This window comes from Corvus hawaiiensis, chromosome 4 (genome assembly GCF_020740725.1).
Source record: "Corvus hawaiiensis isolate bCorHaw1 chromosome 4, bCorHaw1.pri.cur, whole genome shotgun sequence".
NCBI classification, from domain to species: Eukaryota; Metazoa; Chordata; class Aves; order Passeriformes; family Corvidae; genus Corvus; species Corvus hawaiiensis.
This window is the reverse complement of record NC_063216.1, coordinates 27,567,829-27,595,434: the sequence shown is the minus strand read 5'-3', so window position 1 is coordinate 27,595,434 and position 27,606 is coordinate 27,567,829. Positions and strand designations below refer to the sequence as shown.

General features: G+C 42.8%; 1 protein-coding gene across 18 annotated transcripts in view; it reads left to right on the top strand.

The window, feature by feature from the left end:
• The window catches only part of RBFOX2 (RNA binding fox-1 homolog 2), a 166,768-nt gene that overhangs the window by 112,950 nt on the left and 26,212 nt on the right, over positions 1-27,606 (top strand). For all 18 annotated transcript variants that reach the window (XR_007203118.1, XR_007203120.1, XR_007203119.1 and 15 more), the window contains 2 exons: positions 9,319-9,465; positions 22,423-22,476. Coding sequence is in view for 15 of the 18 variants with exons in the window: in XM_048301036.1 (XP_048156993.1) it covers positions 9,319-9,465; positions 22,423-22,476 (201 nt within the window). In the remaining 3 variants the exon portion in view is untranslated. The remainder of the gene's footprint in view (positions 1-9,318; positions 9,466-22,422; positions 22,477-27,606) is intronic.

Sequence of the window (27,606 nt, the reverse complement as noted above, 5' to 3'; positions counted from 1 at the left end):
CCTGGTGTGTGCCTCTGCTCCTTCTGCAGTGAGCAGTGGCTGCACGCTTGGCGCCGTCGGTCATGACTTTGATAAGATATCTTTGATTTCTTCCTGGGAATGCCGCAATTAGGCATCTTGAAGAAGAAAAAGAGTACAAACTCTCTGAGGCACGTTGGTAGGGTGTGAAAGGAACTTAGGGTGCCTTGCTTGGCAAAAAAAAGTAGATAAGAAAAGACCAGGCAGGAAATAAAACTTAGAGCTGGTGCAGAAATTAACAGTGTTCAGAAATGCAAGTCATCGTTTTAGCACCAGATTGTCCGATACTGTTCCAACACATGAGATTTGGGTTGCCTGTCTCCAGCAAACAACTATCTCAGGCACTGCCAGTTGGATGAAGAAGCTGGAAACAGGGAATAAAACAGGGCAGTGGCTTTCCCCGTGTGTTTTTGCTGTTCCCATCCTTGTCCAGAGCTTAAGAGCATTTCTTTCTAATGGAAATGATGTGAGCCTTGACCTTGGATATAAGCTCTTGCCAGCCTTCCTTCTCCTCTTCCATATTAGGAGCCATCTCTGTGGCTCTGCAGGGCCGAGCTCTGTGTTTCATCAACTAATGCTGGCTCCAAGGAGCCCACAGGCTGTGGCTAGCCTGTGAGGAGGGACTGGGAGCCCATCTGTGCGGGGGGGAGTGTTGCTGGGAGACTGCTGGCAGGCAGTGGTGTTGCCAGGAGTCTGTGGAGGGAGCCTGACTGGCAGGGGGTTATCCAAGAAACAGGCTGAATAACACACAGCACTTGTACTGGCTGTTGGAAACAGGTGTGCATGTCTGGAGTGACTGTTTGATGTGGTTAAAGACATGCAAGCTGAGCATGCAGAGTCAGGCTTGTGGCCGTAGCTGGCTGGGAAAGGGTAAGGACACACACAAGGGCGTTGCTGTGGCTGCTATGGCTGGGACTGGACAAACCCAGAGGTTCCCAGATGGTGGCACACGAAGAAATCTGTGGGAGCAGGGGGAAAGGTGCCTCAACCAGCGGCTTTTCACGTGCTAGACTTCCACATCCACTGCATCCTGGATCTTCCAAGTCTCTTTATCTTTCTGTCTAGGACTCCTTCTCTATGAAATTATTTTGATTCTGTGGGCTGCCTTAGGGTGTAATTCCCTGTAACTTTTCTTCTCCTCAGTACGCCAGTTAATGATGCAGGAACTAGGGGAAGCAAGAAGGCTCAGTAGTTACTCAAGTTAAAGCATGCTATTAAAATACAGCAGAAGAGATTGGTTATTTCGTCTTAAACATCTACAGCTAATGTCAAGCATCTTGTCCATCTCATGTGCTGGCTATTACTTGACACACATGTTCAGTCCATGTGGACTAGACTGTTACGCTTTAAGGCATCTCCTTTAACCATTTTATCATCTTGCTCAAACAGCAGTGCTAACTTTAACAGAGCAAAAAGTCATCAGGGTGAGGTATGAGCCATCCCTCCCATTACTGCTACTGACAAGCACAGCTGCTATCACGTGTGTGAAGGCGATACCCCAGACTCAACAGCCAGTGGATTTTTTAGCTGCTGATTTGAAGCCTGTGCTCCTATGGGATGATTCAGAAATTCCTTCGTTCGGACAGATAAGTTCCCTGCTTGCTTTTAAGAACAAGGCCTGTGATTGGTTCTGTTGGCAGGACAGAGGGAGATAGCAAAAGGTGTGGTCAGATGGCGGGGCTTTCCTGCTTTTCAGGCTCATAGCCTTTAGGAAAATTGCAAAAGGACATGGGGTGGCTTAAAGATCCCTCATGGAAAGGGGGCTTGATCTTGTTGGTAAGATGTTACACAGCAATGTAATGTGGTCTGTAACAGGGTCCTTAATGCACAGGGTAGGAGCACCTTTTCATAGAAACTTGGCTAGCTCTGGTGGGCAAGTGAGCTGGAATGACTTGAGATTAGTGGTGGTGTCTGAGTTAATAGACAGTGCTCTGGGAGCCTGAGGTCAAAGATCAGCAGTGAACTTATGTAAAATAAACTTTGAGAGTCAAAGTCCATGCCTTCCTACGCAGTCTAAAACCCTGAACAAAGGGGAATAACTGGTTGGTGTCACCAGCTAAGGACGAGCTCAGTTATGGAGGTCTGAATGTAGTGGAAAGCATTCAGAGGTCTCAGGACTGGGGCATGGAAAAGAAATTGGCACAGTAGGTGGTGTAATACAAACAGCTTCATCTTTTGGAATCTCTATTTTAGGATCAAGTCTCATCTGTGGGGCTTTGTTTCTTGCCTGGCATGTGGCAAGAAGACCTCTCTGTCTGCATGTCCAAGCATCTGTCCTTTATCTTGATACTGTCCCAAAGCACAGCTGAAAGACCTGGATTAAAAACAGGCTGAGGTACAGGACCATATTTGGCCTACTTGGTCTGCCTGTTGCAGCCCTTCTCTTAAACAGTTGACACTCAGCATTTCACTTATGGTGCTGGGTTGCCTAGTTTCTTCCCCCTTCCCCCTTCTTGGTTTACCTTAGTGCTCTTATCCCTAATAGAAACACCCAGCACAGTTAGCTGCAAGGGGAGATGCTAATTAGGCTGCAGTACCTCTGGCAGCTGAGCTGATCTAAGAGATTCACTGCTGTCAGAAAGGAGAGATCTGGCTCCAAGCACAAACTCCCACTCCTATTTTACTGTCTCTGGCATTCCTTACGTGAGCCACTTTAATTCACTGACCTGGCAGAAAGCTGTCCAATTCTTTTGCTGGGTTAATGAATTAGAGAGCTCTTGGAGGGATCCAGCAAATGCTGTTGTTGCAAGGTAAGCGTGTGGAGAGCATGGCCAGAAGCCGAGAGCAATTGTCAGCTCTCTGCATCTCCTGGTACTCTACCTGCAGAGGGAAGATTAATCATCTGCTGAACTAAAAAGGCTTGCTTGATAGTAAATGCAATGCACTTAATACTGCAAGCTGATTATTCAACTTGTTTCTCTTGTTAATGTCAGAGGGAAGAATTTGTATGTCTGTATAAATTACGGAATGCAGCTGGAGGTATAGAAGTAGAGGAATAAGTTTATGTAAATTACTTCGCATGAAAATGGCAGGTGCTGCCGCCTTGGTGTTACGTTGTCATGAACCAGTATAAAGCATTATTTAATTACAGAGCATCGTGTCTTGGCTTCTTGATGTGCTGTACTGAAACGCATTTAACTCATCTGCTGTACCACAAAGGGATATTGACTTTCAAATTCTCAAAGGAGGCACGTTTGTGGTGGAGGGCCCATATGTGTCATGTTCAGAAGCAAGACAGGGAAGGTGCTTGGTCATCTGGCTGTGCCCTGTACATCTAGCAAGGGCTTAGAAAGAAGAGAGCCAACAGCACCAAGGATTCCTCAACTGACTTTTGCAACACATGGATGGTGTTAAAATGATGACTTCCCCTTGGGTATTTCTTGCCCAGAACTGAATTTGCAGAATTTTCCTCTAATTACTTTTCATCCCTTTAGTAATTAAAGCAATTGCTCATGTGAGGTATTTCAGGTGAAGAATATGTTTAATGAATATCCTCAGTTATTTTCTGATACTGCTGAGCAGGTAGACATGAGGAAGAACTAGCTTCAAATAAGTAGTTTGCTGCTGATTGTTTGGCCACCTCAGCTTAGAAATTGCTGTCTTGAGGTTGCAAACCCTGACATTTAACATCAGGAGTTTGCTTTGATTATGAGGCAGATTGTCAGCACTTGCAGACTTGTGTCTAGTGAGGCAGATTTAAAAATGAGAAATGGGAAATAAATCAGCAAACATCATTACGTTAGCATATATAGCTGTGGTACTTCTGTGTATCTCTCGAAGGTTATAGCAGATCTAGCAGAAGTACAGGGAAGGATAAAAGTGATGATGAAAGGGATGTAGCAGGTTCTTTATGAGAAGAAATGAAATCTTCACTTAGGGAAAGAGCTGTCACGAATGAAGGCATATGACAAGTACATAGAATATTGAATGGTAAGGCAACTAAAATATGGAGCTTTCCCATTTTCACTTACTAGGATGCACATGGGAAATAATTGGGTGCCATGTATGGAAAAAAAGCAGGGTTTACTACTAATTTTTCCCATATAATGAAGAAATTAGCGTTGCAGCTCTTGTCCACAGGATCCTTTGCAAGTTGAGACATCAGCTATCTTAGTTTGCTGGAGAAAAGTCACTGAGCATTTGCCTTGTTCTTACATCCTTCCAACAGATGCCACAGATTTGGCTGCTGTTAGAAAGAAGATAATGGGCTGGATGGATCTTAAATCTGTCACTGTGTGGCTGTTCTTCTGCCACTGTCAATGGAGCAGTCTGGGAGTGACTACGAGCTTGGGAGATCTTGCTGTCTCCTTCACCTTGTCAGGGCATCCCTGTTTTGTGAAGAATGGGCTGGAAAGGTCTGACAATGTGACCAGCAGAGCAGACCTTTCAAGGGGCTCCATTTCACCACTTCATTGAAAGGGAAAAGAAAAAGAAAAAAGCACTAAAGAATCCTGTTAGAAATATCCATCTTTGGATTGAACATGTAACTGGACACGTCAGAGGAGTTGTGCAGGATAGGTAACAATGCTTCTTATGTGCTTTCCTATGTTAGGTTTGTGTTCTGTGAGGTATGTCTTTAATGAAGAAATTGAATAAAATGACTTAAGCTTCTGAAAATAGGTAACTAACAAAAAATATATATCAGAAAAAATATACACTAAATTCACCTGACTGTGTGGAAAATAGTGAAAAGCCTCGTAGAAGTGATTTGGTATGTCCTTAGAATTTTTCCGTCTGTTTTTTTAGCATACAGAATATTTTGGATAATAGTTAATTGTGCCTGTAAGAAGCCCCCAATTTTTTTTTTTTTTTTTTAATATAACACTGCTGGCATCTCTGAAAAACCAAGTACATGGATATAGTTGTAAAATTACATTTACTGCTGTTGAAAGGTGATAATTAGCCCTAAGGTCTTGTGTCTGCTGAACAAGTGTTGAAGCAGCTGAAGTTCCCATGCCATTTGCTCTGGGATGTGTAGGACCTCAGTCCTACTTTAGCAGCGTATGGTGAGGCACAAGGTGGATTTTGTGTCTAGGGCCTAATTCTTCACTTGTTTTTCCACCAAACCTGCTCAGTGGGTATCTGTTCATTGGTGGGTGACTGGTTGTTTTGACACAGATTCTTCACTAGAAGTTGCAGAGATTTTTCCACATTGTCTGTACTCTGCTTTATGGTGGGAAGATTGCCTTCTCCCAGTCATAGCCTTTGGTCCTTGTCGCCACAGTTCTTCAAGCTCTTGATCCAAACAAACTTGGGTGTTTGGTTTTGGCTTTTTTTGGATTCGAGACTGATCTAGGAGCAGTGGAGTGAGCACAGTCTGTCTGCTAGATTTTATAAGCCACCCAAATCCCCTTTTAAATATAGTTATTAGTTACAGTTTGTGTTTTGTAAATATTTTCTTTGCAGTGATTTATGGCTCTTAACCTCTTCATTATGATTCACAACATTTTGGACCACTTGCTTCCTGGGGGGGAGAGAATGGGGGGTTGTTTTTTGTTTGTCTGTAACTTCGATCTGAAGTGGTTCCAGTCCTAGAAGCAAGTGGGAGATGGAAACAGAATGTGCTGGGTATTAATAATCTCTGTGCTGGTCCGTTGTACCAGTGCTTGTCTGGCTCACTGTGGAGACATCCCTCTGTCTAGCCATTCAGATGGAGATCTGCTGCTTGGAGCTGAGGTGGTGCTGGATCCTCTGCCTCCCTGCTGCTGAGGGGAAATCTTCAGCAACAGATTGTTCATCACCTGCATTAGGATAGAGGAGACGTGTTAAGAGGTGGGAAGGTGGTTGTAGAGCTGCCCCCAAACCTGTCGGAACATCCTTGCGTTGCCAGGCATCCTCCCCTTTTACATGTGTGTATGTACACGAGTATAATCTGTGCTTCTCTTTGCAGCTGCCTCTTCTTGCTTAGGGTTTTCCTGCTGCTGGCAGGTGTTAGAGAGGAGCTCACCTGTGGGCACAGGCAGCAAGGAGTTAAAAGTGAAGCACATGCTTTGCTGTCCTGAGTTCTGATGTGTTTCTCAGTGACCTTGAGCAGAGCTCTAAGCTCGTGTGTGCAGGCATGAATGGCATTATCACCTGCATCAGTGTATATTACACAGGCTGTGCTGAGGAGGTGCAGTGAGTGCAGTACTGTTCCTAAATGTGAGACCTTTGCTGCAGCATGTCTGTGTTGCCTGATGACAGGCATTGAGACATAGGGAATGTGTATTAGTGCCCTTCTGAGCTGATTGTGTAGTTAAGGGAGAAGTCTCTTTCTTCACTGGGAAGTGCTGACACAAGGCCAGAACAAGCTTGAACGCCTTGTGGTGAAGGAGTCCAGGTGGGGAGTGGGCACTTGGTGAAATGAAGGCTTTCATCATCTGACTTGGCCAGGGTAGCACTGCTGCCAGTCTCTGTTATGTTCTGCCTGAGAACAGGCTTCAGGCCCTTCTTTTCATCTCCTTCCTAATGAATTAAGCCAAGGAATAACTATGAAAGGGAAAAAAAAAACCCCAAGATCTGAAGAGACTGGTTTTTTCATTTATGTTGTAGCTAAATGTGTGGCAGTGGACAAATGTATTGAGCTAATGTTACAGTGGTGGAAAGTTCAAATCTTACCTTAGGGCCATGGATGATAGAGATGAGGGAGCTACAGCGTGCAGAAGAAGGTATTTAATGTTAAACTACTACTGAAAAAACGGGCTGTGTGAAAGCATGAAAAGCATTTGGAGTCTCTCAGTGTCGTTAGAAAGGTAAGAGTGGACCAAGATCCCTTTTTCATTCTATCATTTCTTCTCTTTGAAGCATTTGTCTTACTGTACACATCTCACGTGCTGCAGAATGACTCTTGTGTGGCTCCAGCTCTCTGCCATATGCAGGAACAGCTGTGAGTGCTTTTGAGCAGGCCACTGCACATGATACATTGCGCCCTTGGTAAGAAAGGAGTTCTGCCCTCTGCCTGTGAGCAAGTGGATGGGAGAGGAGTGCAAACAACATCCTGGCTTCCTCCACTGGGGAAACAGAAGATCCAGTCCTGTGCAACCTATATTTTAATGTAGCTGTCCCTTTTAGCAGGAGTATTGGTGATTTTTGGGAGTTACTTTGGAGTACTCACTTGCAGGTGTTGTATCTATAGTGATAGATAAGCTACTCCTGTGTTTTGTCCTTCTTGGACAGATTTGCCCTGAGGAGCAGAGGACTGATGGAGTCATAAAAATAAAACCGCTAAGTAGCATGGTGTGATTTAATTGCAAGCCAGCTGCATTGATTCTTCCCCTAGGGTGTACTCTCTGTAAGTTTGGAGAGCCTTTTTGTCGTAGAGGTGAGGGAAGGAGAAGAGGGGGAACATGTGGGGGACAGCTTTTGGATAAGATCAAAAGGAAGTTTCTGAAGTTGTTCTCAAAAGTTTTATTTTTGGGAGGGTGGATGAGTCTTAGAAAATAAAAATGTTTCATTCTACTAGGCTTCTCCTGAGAATTCCACAGCTATGGGAAGTAGACATACTCGACAGGGCAGTATTGTCACTGTTCCTCTCATAGCTTAATCTATATTAACCAGATCAAACATGGTTTGTGCTGCATGCACAGCTCTACTGAAATGAAATGGAAAGCTGCCACTTCTCTGCTCAGCATGGCAAGACCCCAGTGCTTACTGTTTGCTCACTCTTGTCTTTGTATATACACTTGCTTTGTAACCAGTGTGCAAATTCAAGGTCATATCTGTAAGTGGTATTTCTGGGCAGAAGATAGTGTTGCCAATTTAGTTTATCTGTGAAGAGATGTTTCCAAATATTTGTGAAGTGTTGTATGTGGAATGATGTGCAGAGCAGTCTAGCAAGTCCAGTCAGTCGTTGGGGAATTGGTGTGGGCAAGTCCCCTCAGATTTCTTTCATCTTTGGAACACAAATTGCATATTTAAAATGAGGAAAAAAGGACCCAAACCAGCAAAAAAACCTCACCCCTACTCTTATATCTTTAAGGCCCTCATGTTTTCTTGAAAGTGCCTTAAAAAGACTGACACTGGCAATTACAGTCCTTGCCTTATTGTAGGACTTCTTTTTACTTGATGGGTTAAGGAGGGAATCAGGTTGGCATCTAAAGAGCTGAAATGACACTTAAAAGTGCATCACACAGGTAGTCAAAGCTTGCCTCCTAGGAGTCTGAGGCAAGCAGCAGGAGACAGAGTGAGTGGGTGGGTGCTCTTTGAATACCTTGGCCTGTCAGTGAATGCACTTGGAAAGGGACAAGAGCAATAAAACCGACCAAATTGTAGTCTGCTTTGTTCTGTGGCTCTGAGGTTCTGAGGTCATTTTTCTGACTAAATTTCACAAAATGCCATTTTCTCATCAAGCCATTTTGCAAAGGGGCCTTGCCTTTGTATTTAGTCCTGTGCTCAGATTTTAGCGCTTTTCACTCTAAGCCCACACAAGCGGGTGAGGTTCTATTCCTTACTTTTCTCCTGCCAGTAATCTCTGAGCAGGCATTCGGTCTCTCTTCTGGCACACAGATCTCCCTTATTCCTCTGCCTGCTTCTTATGCTTTTCTGTGAACAAATACCCATGGTGTACCCCTTGACCTTTCTTTGCCATCCCAGTCAGCTCTTGGGAACAGTGAAACAAATTCCGTTTCTTAGTTGTGGAATTGGTAGCAAAAAGCAGCACTTGGAGTTTTTATAAATCTTGCAGTGGTGATGACTGTTTCCTGTTCCTGGGCTCACTTAAATGTATGCAAAAAGTTAATCAGAGACATCCGTAAGCTGTTCCTATATGGATTTTACCATTTAATTATAGATCTTCTTTTGGGGTAATGTTTCTCTGAAGGGAGCTTGACAGAGCAGATGCCGTTTTGCCTGGGGATGCACTTCTGGTATTGGCCCAGTGAAGAGCTGCCACTTCAGCTGTGGGATTTTGATGATTGCATGAACATCCTGCCACATGAGATTAGAGTGGCGGTACTACCTCCCAGCTCCAGGATATGAAAGATCCGCCTCTTCATTAGAGCTTTCATATGGTGGCAGCTGAAGTGAGGAAGAACGGCCTAAAAGGGAGAAGCAATTTAAGAAAACCAAAGACAAATCTACTAAGCTGAAAGGTGATAGGAGGGGAGGGAGGCTGAGATCTCATTACTGTTTACTCATGGAAAGGGAGGGGAAGAACAACAAATCAATTGTTAAGTGCTACTGGCTTTATCAAAATAATTGTCAAGTGCTAGATAGCTCAATTGCAAGTGCAGTGCTAATGCCTAAGAAGGGGTAGACAAGGCATGTGAAAGGAATTTGTGTGATTTCTACTCATGTGCACACTTTTGTCTTTTCTGATTTCAGCAGACAGAAGGAGGGGCACAGACAGATGGACAGCAATCACAGACACAGAGCAGTGAGAATACTGAGAGCAAATCCACTCCAAAACGACTTCATGTGTCTAACATTCCCTTCCGCTTTCGAGATCCCGACCTGCGGCAGATGTTTGGGGTAAGTTACGAGCACCTTTTCAGGCATGGCAGATTCTCCTTCTCCACAGGTGGGACACCTGGTGCTTGTGTATTTGTGTGAATGAAAAGCACTTCCCCCTCAGTTTAGTCAGCACACTGTAATATATTTGCAGGATTAGGACAATTGGTAGCATTTAACTCAGCTGGTGAGCACATGAGAACGATAACAGTGTTCTTCCTATTGAGATATTCATAGAATAATAAAATGGTTTGGGTTTGAAGGGACCTTAAAAATCATCCAGTTCGAACACCTCTGCCATGGGCTGATACACCTTTCACTAGGTGTTCTTAGAGCTCCATTCAGCCTGGCCGTGAACACCTCCACAGATGGGGCATGCACAACTGTTTGGGGCAACCCACAACTTCTCTGAGCAACAGTGTTCAGTATAATCTAACAGTTGGTTTGGGGAAAAAAGCAAACCAAAATGAAACTTCACCTTATTTCTGAGTAAAGGCCAGGATTAAACACTGACTTAATATATCCCTTGCAAAGCACTGTTTTTCAGTTGCATAGAAACAGGTTGAAGTACTTCTTTCCTCGTGATCCATTTCTGTGATGAAGAATGGCTGCAATTTGCCAACCAGCAATTGCATGTGGAAAAGCTAGTGCAAGTCAGATGGTATTCTACATAGTGTATGATACACCTTCTGTTTCTTTTGAGCAGATAGTTTGTCTTCCCTAATCCTTGGATGCTATTCATGATTCTTGATTTATAAGCTCTTTGAGGAAGAGTTTGTTTATATGAGTACATGTGGTGACTCATTCCATGTGAACACAGATAAAAAGCTAGATGCGTCATGACCTAACCTTCAGGTGAAGTTATCTATATGTTGTCATCATATCATTATCATCATCAGGAATATTTGACTTGTCGGTATAATTATGATATGATCCTTGGTTGATGGCATGTTTTAAAGTCTTCAGAAATATTTCTTATTTATGAAGTTAACGGCTGCTGCCTTTTTAAGGTGCAGTCCAAAGAATCCAAGTCAGGAAAGCCCAAAGCTCTTGTCAGCTTAGGCTTGGAGTGTATACCTTGGTCCTCACTTACAGCCAGCTGCTTCTTCAAATTCCTGTTTCAGTTGTTGCATCTCCTGAGCCATCTGTGTGGGTGTGTATGCATGCGCAAAGACACACTCTCGCATGCAGAGTAGTGTTGCAGTATTGTAAATGTGTCTAATTCATGGACGTCAATGCTGTAAATGAGAGAAGAGCTGGGCTTATCTGTCTGTAGCTTGGACAGTACAAAAGGAACAAAACAGTGGTCAAAACGCAGAAAGGCAAGGCTGCTATTCAGAAGGACCTGAATAGGTCTGGAGAAGGGCTGGAGACACAGGCTGAGGGAAATGTTAATATACTCAACAAGAGTGAATTTCAGGCCTTCCATCATTCTCAACTTTCTATCAACCAGGACCCCCAGGTCTCTCTCTGCAGCACTGCTCTCCAGCACCTCATTCTCCAATCCGTCCATACATCCAGGGTTGCCCTGTCCCAGGTGCAGAATCTGGCGCTTGTTTTTGTTAAACTTCATAGGGTTGGTCATTGTCCAGCCCTCTAATTTGTCTAGGTCTCTATGCAGGACCTTTCTGATTTATCAATCAGATACCAGGAAAATTTTGGTTTTATTGTGAGGATGCTTAAATAGTGGAACACATTGCCCAGATGGGTTGTGGAACCTCCATCCTTGAAGGTATCTGACTTGACTGGACACAGCCTAGCCAAAAAGATCTCATTAGACCTGCTGTGAGCAGGGGATGCACTAAATGACCTCTGGAGTTAATTCCCAGCCAAAACTATGGATCTGTGATTCTGTTGCAAGAGACCTGGGTTTGCTTCCGTGTTGTTCATACCTTAGATTATTGTTATACTCTTGATGTCTGTGGGAATGTTTTCAGAATTAAACTCATCTGGCAATCTGTGATTGCTGAATCTTCTGCTCTGCTTTTGTGGTTTTTTTAGCTTGCTTTTTGCTGTTGCAGGGCTGTGCAGTAGGCAGTTCCGTCCGGTTTGGACAAGTGGTTGCTGAAATCACAGCCAGTTCTTGGACCACCTGCTACAATCTGTATTTATCATGTCCTGCTCTGTGCTATGGCTGCTCTCCTCTCCTGGGAGCTGCATCACTTACATAAATTGTTCCCCATTGCTGTCCTTTCTCCTGGGACTGGTGCTGGTGGAACTAGTCCTTTCCACACTCGTTTGCCTTGATGCTTTTCTGCCATGTGCTCCTGGTGTGGGAGACATGGATGAGATGGAAATGACAAGGACATTCCTGTCCTGGTGACTCTTGCCTATGCTTAGCAGATTGGGACACCCAGGCAATTTAAATGAACTAAGAAGTGACTTGTAAAAAATGCAGCCTAATTACTTGCCTTAAGATTTCCTGTCCTTTTTTTGGCCTAAATGGTGCTCTTTTCGTGCATAGGAGGGATGGGGAATAATGCTATATGAATTGGTTTCTGGTGTTCGTCTGGTGTTTATTTTTTCTCTAAACATCATCTCAAGTTCCAGCACAGTGATGTGATTTTAACTGGGTAAATGGTATATTCCTTGTAAAACCTTTTGGTAGTTCACCGGGCCCTGTGGTACTGAGAGCCATGCCTGCCAGAAGAGTATTCATCTTCTGGGACACAAAACACCCCATGTGCCACTTTTCTGTAATAGAGAGCTTGCTATTTTGACAAGGAAATAATGAATGATTCTTGCACGTCTTCCTTCTTCTTTCAGTGCTGCTTCTCTCAGCATGCTCATAGCCTCGAGCAGGAGAGCATGCTCTCTGAATCCTACTTGCTCCTATTTCTTTTTCAGGATCCGGATGCTTTCCTTTGGGTGACTCACTGAAACCTACCCTTTCTCCTAAAGGGGGCTCATGGTTGTCTGAGTCTTCAGCTGTGACTAGCCTGTAACCCCCATCTTCTCCCTCTCCCTTCCGTGTGTCAGGTCACATCTCCTCAACGTCATATCTGAGAGACTCAAAATCCTTGCCTGGAGTGATTTTCCCAAGCTACTGTACAAAGAGAGGAATTGGGTAGACAGTAAAGCCGTGGAGGAAGAAATAAATGTGATGGTAGGGAGGGAGTAAAGAAGTCCCCTCAAGGATGGAACAGCATGCGAGAGGTCAGCCCAGTCCTGGGGCACAGAAAATACCTAATGCTTTTGTCCAGACTTGAGTAGAGGTGGACTAGAGACATGTTGTCCCACGTGTGATTAAATGCATATTACATAATACTTTCTAAACCTGCACCATTTGGCAGAGCTGCAAACATAAGGATTTCTTAGCAAATTCAAATTATTTGGGTTCCAACCATCTCTCAGCTATAATGTGTTTCTAAAAGGTCCTTGAGATATCCTCAGGAATGAACCAAACATTTCCTTATGTATATGCATCTTACAGAGAGGCAAGTAATATGGCTTGCTTAAAACAGGTAATATTTACTTGACATTTCATGAGGCCGATGAAAAGACTTCCAGAAAGCTTCTAGAAGGAGTAGGTGATTTTTTAATGCACACAGTTCTGCACCCACTGTGGAATAAATCAATAGTTGACCTTGTTCTTGCAGATAAAGAAGAGTTAATAGCTGACCTGAAATCCCACCGTTGCCTAGGTACCAGTGATTGTTATTTGTCCATATTTGCTTTGTGCAAACAGAATATGGCATCAGGCAGTACTGTAAGGAGCTTTAGAAGAGTCTGTTTCTTGGAGTTTAAACAATTGTCAGGATAACTGCCCAGAAAGGTATCTTTAAAAGGGAAGTATTAATGGAAGCCATAAAGTATTCAGCAGCAGCATCATACTGATGGCCAAAAAGGCATGATTCCACAGTTGCTGAAACTGGGGTAATAAAATTCAAAGCATTCCACACCTTAGGCGAGGAGGAAGAAGTATATAGCAGTGAATATAGGTGCAAACTTAAGCAAAGAAGCAGGTGGAAAAGGAAATGTGCGAGTCATGGAGATACTGGTGACCTAAGTTCAGAGAACCCATCCATTTTTTTACATGCAAACATAAAAGGTCTATGTATGGGCACAGTATAAAATCAGGAGGTAGTTGTGTATTTTGGGGGGAAAACCTCACAAGTAACAGCAAAACAAACAAAAATCAAACAAGGAAAAAAAACCCCACCCAACTGATTGCGTTTAGAATTTAAGAGGGGGTAATTTTACCTTATCTGGTTTTCTACATAATTTATAACAGAGGAGGGTGAGACAGTGCTCACTAGTATTTAAAAAACAGCAGATCTAGATAAGGCATGTCCAAAGATAATAGCCAAAGCAAGGAGCTCCATTATTCATTAATGCTAATTTTTTAGCCAATTCTTGTAAGCTAGGGGAGTTGCAGAAGGGTGGAACACTGCCCACCAAGATTCACTGTTGAAAAAACCTGAAAGGGATGACCCAAAGAGCTATCTATCTGTATGTTGATCCAAGATAAAAATAATATTGAAACATTTTAAAAAAGCCCATTAGAATCTGAAGAAACATGTTAGTATCTATTCAGCAGAACTTTGTAATATGCATCTTTGTAGACAAATGCTGTCTTGTCTATTTTGACAAGATTGTACAAAGCAGTACTGGTATCGTGAAACATTGCTCAACCAATTGAATTTGTCCAAGTGACCCATTTTTAAGAAAAATAATACTTATCTCAAGCACAACACACATTAGAGGGATTAAAAACCTCTTTAACGATAGATAATAAAAAGTAGTAGTTACTTGGGAGACAGCTGTGATCAAGACTGTTTTTAGTGTCAGTTTCCCCAGGGATGTTTCCATCACTGTCCTGTTCAGTATCTGTTTCAACCCATGGAGATGGTACTATTAAAACCTTGCCAGTAAGGTTTGCAGTTTAAAAACTATTTAAGGAGGAGGAAAGAGAAAGATAAGGTTACTGTTAGAGAATGAGTAGAAATGCCTGGTTGACTGATGATAAATCCAACAAAAACGTGTTTGATGCGGCTCATTGCAGAATACTGAGAATGTGGGAACCGGTCTGTGCTCTTAAGATGGAAAGCTTTCTTTGGAAAACACTGATTTGGGAGAGTACTAGTGATTGTTGAAGATAGTTGCTTCAATAATTCAAAGGGCCTTATCAGGTTGAAGGAGGGATGTGATCTTGCTCATGTTCCAAATTGAAAAGACTGTGACTGCATAATTTTATTCAGTTCTGAGGTCAGTTTAAGAGCAAAAGAAATAAACTCAGACTTGGAAGGTGAGTGATTTTTTTAACTGGGTAAGGTATGAGGTACATTATTTACTCAGCTTATTAAAAAGAGGGGTTAGGAGATGAGTCATTTCTATACAAATGCTTATATATGGATGATACCTACTGACAGGGGGTTTAGGTCTTGTTTACAGTCATAAGATTTTCAGGTTGGAAGCTGAGATTTAACGCAACTACCTTTGAAATGAGAAAAAAATTTATAGTCATTGAGGTTTATTTGAACAATGGAACTTCTTACCAGGGAGAAGAAGAGTTGCCATCAGTGTTAAATTAACAACTCTTTTTTCAAAATCTTACTATCCGTTTTCTGAGGGACATTCTTTGGCTAATGTGTGCAATGACATGATGGTAGTGGTGTTCTCTTACACTGCTAGTATGTTGTCCCCTTCCTTTCTGGACTGTGTATGCAGAAGAAATGTTCATGTTTCCCCTCAACGTATTTCTAGTCCTTTCAGCTTTTGCTGTGATAGTGTGCTTGCACCTCCCGGTTGGTAGCTTCAGCCTTTCCCTCTCATGCTTCAAGAAGCAGTTCACCTCCCGGTATAAAATCGGCTGGGATAATCTGGTCATTTCTGGCCTTTTGAGTTGGATGGACTTTGGAGTCTCGTGGTAAAGATAGAGGCAGGATTGGACAGCCTGCAAGAGGGAAGGTCCTTCTGTTCTCAAGCTGAATCTTGAATTGTCTCCACAAAAACAAGCAAATGGCTTGTTTTGGTGGTTCATATGGATGTCCTTGCACAAAATCTTTCTTACCTGTTGTGAGAGCAACAGTACAAGGAGTCAGAATTGATGTTTCTCAGAATTTACTGTGGTGAAATGCTCTTTGCTTAAGTGTGAGATAAAAACAAGGACTATGTTGATGATGATTGCAGATGAAGGTGGGTTAGCACAGTACAGGCTGTGAATTTTTGCAGGCTCTGGCTTTAGATGGAGACGCTACTTTTTTTAAAACTTGCTCCATCCGTAGCTATTACTTGTATCTTGTTAGCTCTTTCTGATGGGGAGCATAATCAGCCCAATTGATAAAGGCTGTTTTGTGTGTTATCAGCTACAGCAGTAATAACCCATAGATGTTTTCTATAAAGGTGACTGTTATGTCACATTTAATTAATTTCAGTTAATGAAGTTATTAATAATGTAATTTCTTACAGGTGACAGAATGGTAGCCACTTTTTTTTTTTTTTTTTTTTTTTTTTACATTGGAGAAGGATGACATTAAGGCAGGTAATGTCATCCTTTTCCTTCTCTAAGCATAATTCATATCCCTACTGCAAGGTTCTTTATGATGTATGTTTGTGATAGACCACTGCTTTGTATGACCCAAGCTCTGCAAGCTCAGATACTTTTGTAAGCTCTTGAGGCCCTCAGATCTTGGCCTCTGAGGAAACATTTTGTTACTTTGCACTTCCTAAAATATCCTGGTGGATATAATTTCTCATTGAACTTCATTCTGGTGTCAAGAGTGCAAAACACCTCCATAAGCCTATAGTTTGAGGCTAAAGCAGTAACGAATTACAGCTCTTTGTCAGCAAGAATTTGGTAGAATTTTAAGTCTCTATTTGCCAGTAAATAAATTTAAATACAAAAGTAATTAGCAATACACAGGTATTGGCAACGGAAGAAGTACTTGTTGAAGCGTTAAGGTAAATAGGTAATAATGTGATAGAAGAAGAAGCTCTGACCTGCAGGTGTTGATGCACTGGGGCCCAAAGTACAGCAATAGCACAGTTCCTGAAAGGGACTCTGCTTTCTGAGTGGATTGGACTCCTGAAGGAGGAGATTCTGTCTTCTGGATATCAAGGTATATTTTAGGTTTTTCATCTCCTGGTACTACTGGCCATCAATTGCATGTAACAAGTCCCATGTGCCAGTATTGGAGAACAAATGTTCTGACACAAAATGGTCTCTCTCTGGCTTTTCTTGTTTCCAGGCTCTTCCTGTGGTGAGAGTGAGCCCAAGCCCTGTCACAGGGCGGGACTTTGTTCCTGCTGGTGTTGGTTAGAGTTATAAGATGTGCTGCTGATTATATTGGTGTGTTTCACCTGGGTGTTTTTTGAAACCACCTTTGAAAAAGGACTTGAGTGCTCAGTGCTGCTTGAGCATTGTGCTTTGTCTGCATGGCCATGGCGTGGAGGGGTGCTTGTGCCGCTGCAGCTGTCAGCTCTTGTACTGTCTGTCTTGCTCTCAGAAAGCTCTCTGCTATCAACTTCGGTACTGACCCTCTGCTGGAAGGTGGTGATGACTGGATCATACATTTATCTAAGATTTTTTAGATCTTCATGAGTTACTAGGAGCGTCTGCAGCAAGACTCTGCTGAATGTCATTTAGTAACCAGTGCTGTGCTGTAGCTGGATTTAATTGGATAAAAGGCCTGGGTAAAATTACATGGAGTTGTCTTTTATTGACCCAGTTTCATATGGATTCAGTCTACATGCTAAGTACTCTCAAATTGATTTTGGAATGTATGCTGCTTTTGTGGGCATGGGTCCAAGTACCTTTTCTGCAGCATCAGTACCAGGTTACACTGCAATCAGACCTCTGGGGAATGGCACAAAGCAGGAACAAAGAGCTGGAAGTGTAGACCTGGAAGCTAGACTGGTGTTAAGATCTCTCCGGGTGGTACCCTGCGGTACTGTTCATCCCCATCTCACTGTTTCATGTGAAAATCTTTTATTTGGGATTTAGAGAATAACAAATGACTGAGAAACTGTGTTCGTCATCATGTTTTGTTTTGTTTTGGTTTGGTTTTTTTCTGGGATGGCTGTGGTCTGTAAATCCTGTTAAAAATCTGTGCTCTTTGTGTGGCTTCATGTTAAAGTCTGGTTTCTTAGAAAATGTGTGTTTTGTTGGGCAACAGCTCAACCCTAGTAAGGGCTGCTTGATGCTTGTTCATTATCTGTTGAGTTGGTAAACTGTGGTAGTGCTTTGGTTTATAAATCCTTGATGCTTCCATTTTCCTGTCAGCAAAGCATAGTGGTGTAGCTCAGCTGAACAGGGTTGTCCCCATTGCTTGAAGAGATGTGACTCAGCTTTGGGTGAGGAAGTTCATGTGCTGATAGCAGCATAGCTCTGGCAGACCCCACGCTGCCATAACTAAGCACTGACTAATACACACTATGATGGAGCCAGCTGTGCTCAGCTGAAAGTATATCCCATGGAGCTGGGGCCTAGGGAAAGGACTGTCTCTGTAGCATGGATCTGTCCTGCTTCTTGCTCATGTACCTCATGGGTTCCTGAACAGGAGGTTGGTTTCTTGGCTATTTTGAATGTTGACCATCTTTAAGAATGGACTGTTTGACACCTTTGAAGTTTAGATAGCTCACTGGACTCATCTCTGAGTGAATTCTGTAGGGCTAGTGAAACTGCTTGGACATCTGGAGTTCTCTTGTAGGGATGTGAGGTTGTCACATGGTGTCTCTCATTATCTTTCGTAGTTCCATGATTTCTAGAGAATTTGCCTTGTACTCCATGCTGTTTGCATCTTTAGGATTAAGTTATTTGTCTGGCACATCTTGGAGCTGATTTTGAAAGCTCTAGACAGGGACAGGAGTCACGGCCAGCTGGAACAGAGCATGTAGGAGGGGCCCTACCAAACTGTCAGTGCCTTGGAAGACAAAAGCTTTCTGGTGCCAGATCTCTCAAATTTATTATGTTTAATGTAGCTATGGCCTCAGCTGGAAAAATCTGTTGCCTTCATGTCATCTGGGTGAAAAGAAACACACAGCATGCATATACCGTTCTTTCCACAATGCCTTTGCATCTATGATAAGGTAGATCATGTTCAAGCAAGAAAATTAATTTCTGGTCATAACTCCTGTCTGTTCATATCTTTATGCCTCTTAAAAACTGTTACTTCCAGCACTCCCTGCTACCATTGTAGGGGGGCTGATTCTCATTTACCTGCTTTACTAAAAATAGCTGAAAGCTTGTCAAGTTCAGTCCATGGAAGGGATCATTAAGATAAAACAAGATTCTGTAGCTCCTTTGCCATGGCATGACTGGAATAATGTGTGTGTGTATGTGTATCTTCCCATCACATGGCGTGTGTGTGAGCAGTTCACGGAGGTGACTTCTTGCACAACCTGACATGGTAGGGAATGTTGGCCTCTTGGTCACATGGTAAACTTTCTAAGTCATGCTGGGGAGCATTTGAGATGGGTAGTCCTGCAATGCCTTCTCCAGAGGCTGTGCAGAGTTCTAAGTAGAAGTTCTTGGTAATCATTGAATGAGCCAATCAAGTCTGTGAGCACCATGGTTCATGTCTTCAAGGTTGGAGTTTAGAGGGTTAGTCCTCATGGATGACTTAAGCACGGGGCTTGTTTTATTTGGCCAGACCCTATGTCTTTTGAAAAATACAAACATGGCTGTATATAAATGATTTTCAAAAATTATTATGAGGACACTTGGTGTTGACCCTTGTATTTAGATGGCCTAGCATTTCCTGTACAAAAATTGTAACCTTTCACTAAGGAGCTCTTAAAACTTCGATTGTTTGCAATAGACTGTTGACATTTGGTAGGCGAAGCACCATCAGAGAACAAAGTGCCTTTTTATGTTCCACTAAATTAGATTCAGCTTTGAAGGAGTTATAAACTGTTAAAATGAACTAGTTCTTTTTTTCCTGCTTTCATTCTTCAGGAAAATTCTGGCATGCTACCAAAAAAAAGTGCCTTCCAGTGCTGGGACCTGCTGTAACCATTGCAGCAGTAAGGACAAGAGAGATTGTGTTAGGAGCTGTCGTAGGAGCTGTGAAAATGGCTGCACCAGAGCCTTGAAGAGCCCAGCACACGTTCTTCTATCTCACAGCCTTGCTTTCTTGCAGGGAATTTCATGGAGCAGGAAACCCCTCCCCAGCAAACCTTCATTCAGCAGTTAGCCCCCATTGTCTCTGCTCTTCTCTCCCAAGGAGGTCCTTCCCTCTTGTCTCTTCAAACACTCACAACTCCTGGGTAGAAAAGAGATCAGGGCAGTTTGCATGGGTGGATGTAGCCCATTGCAGTAGATGTCAAGCCTGTGTTTGCTGCAACCACAGGCTCTTAATTTTGTCGTCTAGGAAATGATGTACCTCCATTGTAGGCAGGGAGGGCCGTGCCACCTCTTGTACAGCTAGGTCAGACCTCTCACATTCAGTGTCACTGCTGGCGTTTTGTCAGCCGTGAGAAGTTAAACACACAGGACAGGGTTTCCCGTGGATGTGGAAGCCCTGCGCGGGGAGCTCAGCCCAACGGGGCTGGCAGGCAGCGCTGAGCAGTGCCGGAGGATCCAGGCCCAGCTGGGTGTGCACAAAGGGGAGGGTGGCACGGCATAATTGTGCACCAGGAGCTGCACAGTTTGTTCTCTTTCAAGATGATTCTAATGAGGTGGAAAATGGTGATTTTTGATGGCTTTGAAGATTTTGAAAATAATTTTGGCATTTGCATTTGTCAAGAGCCTGTCTGTTTCAGTGTGTGTGGCAAGGCTAGGCAGCTGAGCTGATCTGGCAGGGGACAGATCCTGCTCTTGGGCTTTCCGCTCCCTTTTGCTTCTTCGAGCTGTAATGCTCACTGACCCTTCAAGCCACTTCAGATCAGTAAATTGTCAGAATCTTTGTATGTATTCCTTTTCTTGGGCTAGGTTTTCGCAGGATTGCTGAGCTGTATCAGTTTATCTACAGGTGAGAATGAAAACTGAGGCCAGCTTTGGAAGGCTGATGAGACCAGACAAAGGAAGGACAAAGGAGCAGGGACAGCCCTTCAGCAGCAACAAGCTGCTAAATTGGTTCAGCCCCAGTCACATAACGATGCTGAGATAGTCTACCAAGAAAGCAATCATGACAATCATGACTGATTTCTTTCATGGCAGTACCAAAGCCATATGCAACAACGACAACAAAAAGCAATCAACGGTTAATCTCCTTTATTGACAAGCCCACACCTAGTGTGGGATAGAAATAGAAAATGTGTTTTAGCTGTGATTGGCGGTCAAAAAAGGATCCAGCATGGATCAAGCCTAAGCTGCTGAGATGTTGAGGTTTCAAGGAAAGATGCATGTTTACATTAGCATTATTCAAACTTGTGTAATGTAGGATGTTGTGAATTCAATTGTTCTTTCGATGAATAGAGGATCAAGTATTGTCCTTAAACAATAGAATAGTAAAAACAACATCTGTGAACCAAGATCTCCTTTTTAAGAATGGACAAGGGAAGCAGACAGAAACTATGGCTAAAATTGTTGGAAGTGTTTTGTTTGCTTGCAGACAGTTGTGGAATACTTGTTCATTGTTGCTTTACATATTCAGAGCCTCCCCTCAGCTGTCACGGCTCCCTGCTGTAAATGTTCCAGGTTTTCAAATCTGGCCACAAGCCTTTCAAGAAGGGTACCCACAAAATGAGTATTATACCCATTTGACTCTGAATGCAACTGTTACATTTAAAAAAAAAGGCAAATACTATTTTAAGAATGCTGGGCAAAGGGGACAGTGTCCCAGTGCCTGGACCCTGTGTTCATCATCTTTTTTTGACTGTGAAACCATCCTTTATTTTCTTGTTGTTACTTCCTTCATTTTCTATCAAACTTAAATCAAAACTATGTTGACGGAAGCTTTCCTAAGTAATGGGATAGGAAAAACTGAAAGATGTAGCATTTGTCTGAGTGTCTCTAGACACTGCACGTGTCTCTAGAATGAAAACTACTCCATATACACACTCCTAAAAATGACATCTAAGCCTGTCTTTCTAGAGAGCAGACCTCCAGTTTGGAAATAGAGCGTTGACACTTCTGGAGGACAGAGCACTGTGGGCCTCTGTTGAAGTGGTGATACTTTTACCTCTAGGCTGCTGCTTTGAGGCTGGCCGCTTCAGTAAAATATTTTAATATGTTCCTAGCAAGGTGAAAGATGTAATCCATACATGGTTCCACAGAGGTGGTAAATCTCCGTCCTACCTTGTAAATCTTGTTTTCCATTTCGTGCTCTGTGCTAAATTGGGAGCTCTTTGGAACCCGTTGTAACAGTGCAGAGCTCTCCTTGGGGTCCCCAGGCTGAGGCAGAGGTCAGAATTCTATTGCATGTGATAAACTTGCATAGGTTGTTGACCAGCTATTGTATGTCACAGGTTGAAGTTGAATGATGTTTTTTCTGAAAAACAAACTGTTAGGAGTTTTCCGTTTTCATGGTTTCTGAATCTGCCATCAATTCTTTTGAAGGCTTGGAGTTTTGGAAATTAAAGGGAAGGAAAAAACCTTTAGAGTTTGAAATCCCTGAGGCTGGGAATCTTATGTTACTATCGCTTCCAGAGAAACATCACTTTTAAGTTTCTCTTTGTGATAGCCACTTCAGGAGGAAGCTGAAATGCTGAATTACGTGTGAGAAATGTTGTTGGATGTCTGAGATGAAATCATATAACCATGTCTTAGATGAAACAGTAGAATGAGGGAAGGAAGAATTGTTAAGATTAATGGGGGAAAGATGAGCTCTCTCAAATCCCTAAAACTCTTCTGGAGATTGTTTTTCTTCCTTTAGACTTCTGTGAGAAAACCTGGGGTTTGTGAGCAAGAGGACCTGCATGTCTTAACCCAAGAGAATTGGGTCACATCACTGGGATTTTATGCCTTTGCCTGTATGCTAGAAATGGAAATATTCTTACCTCCCTTCTTGCATTAATCCAGCCCCTGCAAAAGGTAGGAAAAATGGACTGCCAAAAATAAATAATTTTTTTTTCTTTTCCCTTGTCTCTCTGCAGCAATTCGGCAAAATCCTTGATGTAGAGATAATCTTTAATGAGCGTGGCTCGAAGGTAAGTCCTGTTTCTGTACCCGCTTCTCTTGTTTTGATTGCAGAGTAAAAGGCAGTTCATTGCCTAGAGAACATATTCTGTAGATATCAGCAGGAATTAGTGTGATGGGGGAAGGGAAGAGCTATTCTGGGGACTGTCTCCTGTTCCCTCTGACTCGAGACTCTGAGCATGGTCATTTCTGGGCAGCATGTACAAATGCTCAGAGACACTCCTGTCTGTAATGTGGGATCAGGTTCCCCAGCCTTTTGAACAAACAGGGAGTCAGTCAATTGAGCCTTCATACCAACCCGTTCCCGTTGCATTGGCAATGGCTGCCCTGTGAAGAAGGCAGAATAAGGTAAAACAGCTTTGTGTGATGGGAGACCATAAGAACAAAAGCTAACTCACCCCCTTCCCTGCCATTTTCATTGCATTAAAGTACTTCTATAGAAAAACTGTCATATCTCATATGTGAAAGGATTTTATTTACTCTGTTTTGCAGACTTACTTGCAACTTCTGAGATACTGACCTTTCATGTTTGAGATATTTGATGCTTTAATATAAGCATCCTCATTCCACTTGCCCTGCCCCATGTGGACCTCCCCCACAGAATTTGCATTCACCCTCCAATTTTCTTCTTACAGATATATTAAGAGGGAGGTTTTGTTGAGGGTTACTGGTAATTTATATCTCTGGAGATGAGGTTTCAAATGTTGCTCAGGTCAGCTGCAGAGAGATTCAGTGATCTCTGCCCTAATTGGCAATTGGTTCTCATCACGTAACCAGTATCACCACAATGACAAATTGATGTGATTCTCTCTCTGCCCAGGAGGTTCAGCACTGGAATAGCAGGGAGTTTTGCAGGTCAGGAGCGAGGTGCATTGCCAAAGCTCTCTGGGGGAAGCTTGCACAGTGCATGTCTATACTCTGCTTGATTTAATCAATGCTAAGATTCCCATTTTCAATTAAAACAAAATTTCCCTCCTCCTCACACACACGTGTGTGCACATGTGTGCATGCACACAAAAGGTTTTGATGTTGCAATTCAGCTAAGCAGTTTTGGTTTAGAGTCTATGCCTTTTGCTTGGATTTGAGGTTCACAGCTTTTATGGTGGCCTCTTTGTTTCAACATATATTCTGAGGTGTATTCATGTTCAGAGCCCTCTGCAAATTTCCACCCATGTTGCCCAAGATGCATTCTGAAATTCTTCAGTCCTGTATTATCTGGAAACCAGAAAGCCGTTGATCTGTATATGAAATAAATGAGTTTCAAGCCCTTTTCCCCCCATCCTCTGTTTCTGCTTAATACCATGGTTTTCTTTTGTTTTGTTTTTTTTTTTAACAAGACAGTCTGAACAAGTAAATGTCTACATGGCTTAGTTAGAGTTTTACTTCCCTGCATGGCTAAAAATCTATATGCTTTACCAAAACAATCAGCTGTGCTGAGTTTGTAAATATTTATTCTGCTCTCTGCTGTTCTTTTGATATCTATAAGCCAAAGCTACCTGTGAATTACTCTTGATTTTAGTCATTTTTGTTTGATTTTGAGAACAGCCTCTGGCATCTATCAAATCCCTACTTGTTCAGATATAATTGCAAAAGAAAGAACAAAAATAACTGGCCTGGCAAAATGTTCTTCATATCCCACTGCCTGTGCTTTCCAGAGCAGTGTTTTCCTCTCCACACATGAACTTCACTCTCTCTCTCTCCCTTCCGTACAGCCCTGTGTATTAAACGCCCACAGCTGCCCTTTCCCTTCTCGGCAACATTGACATTGAAGGCTTTTCTGTGAAGACTTGATTTATGCCTATGAAAAGTACCTTCTTGTGCTGTTGCTAAAGCCCAAGGCTTCTGGTTTTCAGTTAAAACAAAAATGATTGCTGAAGAGTTCCTTGATGAATTTTACCCTGAACCCTAATAAATATTTGAAAAAAAAAAAAAAAAAAAAAGAAAGCAGAGATGTTCTTCCAGTCTTTATTAACCATGCAGTTTTCTACTGCTTTTTTGTCATCTTGCAGCAAAAAGCAGTTACAAAACTGGTAGCCTGTATTGAGGGATGTCCAGAATCTGAACAGAATGAGAAAACAGCCAAAGAGTTATTTCATGGTATCTTTGCATCCTTCTCACCCAAAATAATTTCTGTTTTAAAAAGAATGCAACATTCTTCCTGCTTAGCATGAAAATGGGAGGCCCCAGTGTTTGAGTGGGGTATAGCTGCACGAAGCACCTGGTGTTCACATAATAATGGAAAAACAACAGTTTGGTGATCTGATGGTGAAGCAAAGGAAATGGATCTTTCTGGAGGCCACTCACTCACTCTTGGGTTCTTCCTCCACCTTAGGAAAAAAATCTGAATGCATTTTCCTGCCCTGTGGTTTCCATTCTAATCTAATGATATGAAACCTCTCTCTCTTCTTCTCCTCCTCCTCTCTCTTGGGAATCCGAAAGCAGATGCTCCTGCTGCCTGCCTTGTGCTGTGTTCTCAATGCTCCCTTCCCTTCCCCTGGGTTCCTAAGGGTTGTAGTGTTTTGTGTATATGTTTTGTAAATATTTTGAAGGTACAGTGGTAAATCCCAAACTGCCCTGGGTTCGCCCCCACCCAGTGTACGATGGGGTTGAGCAGCACTTTGTCCCCGCCGAGCTGTGGCGGGAGAACTCTACTGGGATCGCTCCAGTGCTGGTCGGTAGGAGGGACTGGAGGAAGCGTTCAGGTAGCATTCTTCACTTTGAATCCACCTGAGATGACCAGGCAGTTTTCTTCGGCAGCCTGGGGAAGCTCTATCAAACTGGCTGCATCTTCAGGATCTCTGTGTACTTACAAAGTTTGGTGACCAAAGAGAGAGCTGGGCGTGTCCTTCAGAGCCACCTCTCGCCTCAGGTTCTTTCAGAAGCGGTAGTTGTTGACTTTCTATATCACAGCAGTGTAGGAGGCAGTTTATGAGTTTTGCTGGTTCTTCTCCAGAGCAATGTGAATTCTTGTTTTGTAACTCAATTTCTTCCCAGATTCAGTCTGTTTAGTAGGAATATATCAGCCCTGGTAGACCTCACACTTATAACTGCTTTGCTGTGTGTGAGAAACAAGATAAAAATTTTAAACATTCCTTGAATTTAATTTTGTTTTATTCTTGTTTAATAGAATGATGTCAGTCTTCCTTTGATGTGTTTGGGTTTTTTTGCTTGCTTCCAGGAAACTAGCTGTTTGTTTCATTTATCCTGTTTACCATTACATTTCTAGCTCTGACTGGTATAAGTGCCTTTAAATAGCATTCTGCCCATGGTTGCAGTTTACCATGCACTTCACTGAACCGTGAATAAAACACCTCCAGAGGAAGTCGAGAGGATTCCTGCTCCTTTTGTTAGTGGAGATGCATCCTCTAGATGCGTATTTTGCCGCTATTGTGCTGAATCGAACGAGTGGACATATTTTCAGAATTAATGCAGTCTGCCTGTGTAATGAGTACCCTGTGGCATTTGTAAAACTGCAGGGGAAGGGAATCCAAGCTCTTTGCTCACCAGCTGCGTACCGTGTGGCATTCCAAGATGTGCCCTCAATGACATTCAGAGATCAGGAGTACGTAAGCACACAGCAAAATCTTGGCTGAATAGGGATTTTTTTTTTTTTGGTAGCTTTTTAAATGGTAAGAGTTCGTATTAGTGCAGAGGAGCTCATGGTTTCAGGATACTGTAAGTTTATGTCCCTCACTGATTTCCACTTGCGAGACCCAGATCTCCAAGTTCTTGTATAGGACTACAGTGCCTAGAAGTGCTTCATATTTATTTTAAAAATTAGTTGTATAGTGGGTTACAAGAGAAATTGCATCTGTTGGTGTTTGGATTTATGTAAGTAAACCTATGCTAACTAGAGAACTCTGTGGATTTTTAAGTTTACAGTTAACTGTAGGTTAAGAATGTGAATATAGGTTTTGATAATGGTGCCTTAAAGACTGTATATTTGCATGTGCATTCATTTTTTCTTTAAATGAATTAGATGCTTTGAGTTGAGCCACTCTTCTTCTGGACCTAGAGTCCACTCAGTGGAAAGCACCTTATTACATAAATTAGAAGTCTTGTTTTCATTTCAATTCTATTTTTATAATTTTTGTTCAGATTTCATTAGTTGAGCCAGAAATACAAACAGTGTTATTAATACAATGAGGTTTAAAAATAAATTAAGCACTGGTGACCAGCGTCACTTTCTCAGGTCACCAAATCCCTTTAGAATGCCGGTGGCATGAAGGAGACACGACCAGTGTCCCTTTATCCTACTTCAGTGGCTTCATGCCTTGAATCTGCAGTACTGAACTAAAGAGATCAGTTAGTCCATACACTGAACTGATTTATTTAAACTTGAATTTTGGGCTGAAGTTGATGGTTTCATATAAGCTTATCTGCTGCTCCTGTGGGAGTGCCTTTCCAGTAGTGCTCGTTTCACTATGTAGGGAACTGAATCTAGGTGCTGAATTAGCAAGACACTGATGCAGCAGGGAGAGAAATGAGCTTGTCTTCAGCCAGTTCAGCCTGTTGAACTCACAGACCATGCAATGAGGTCCAGGGCCGATTGAAGGGAGGAACAGCAGCACGCACCTGGGCATGACTGGGGCTGTGAAGCCCCTGTCCTGAGCTGGCTGGAGCTGCTCTGAAGCCCCAGGCTCTCACTACCCAGCAGTGCAGGCTGGGCTCCCACTCTTCAATGCTGGCCTCTGCCCCCTCCTCTGTTTCGCAGCAGGGATTGGCAGTGGAACAGCTCAAGCTGGATTGTGGAAATGATACAGTTTCAAAATAGCCCTGCAGGTTTTTTTGAAGATACACTTATATTTTTTTATTTTAGTCAGTTTAATTCCTGCATCTGATTCACCAGATTGCACAGGTACACCGACAGGTTCTGTACGTGTATGTGCCTTAACGCAAAGTGCATCACGGGGACCGGGAGGAGCTGGAAGAGCTGCTGAAATCGTGGCAGCTTGGTTTACACAGATGCTTTCACCAACTTGAAGGGTGCATTTGTGTGTGTGTCTTCAATAATTTGTTTCTGGGTTTTGTGTTGCGTTGCTGTCGGTACATTCAGTCCTGCTCATCTCAGGTGGATTATAGCTGAAACCCTCCTACTCTTTCTGAATGCCTTGGAAGCAGGTAGCCTAAACTGCTGCCTC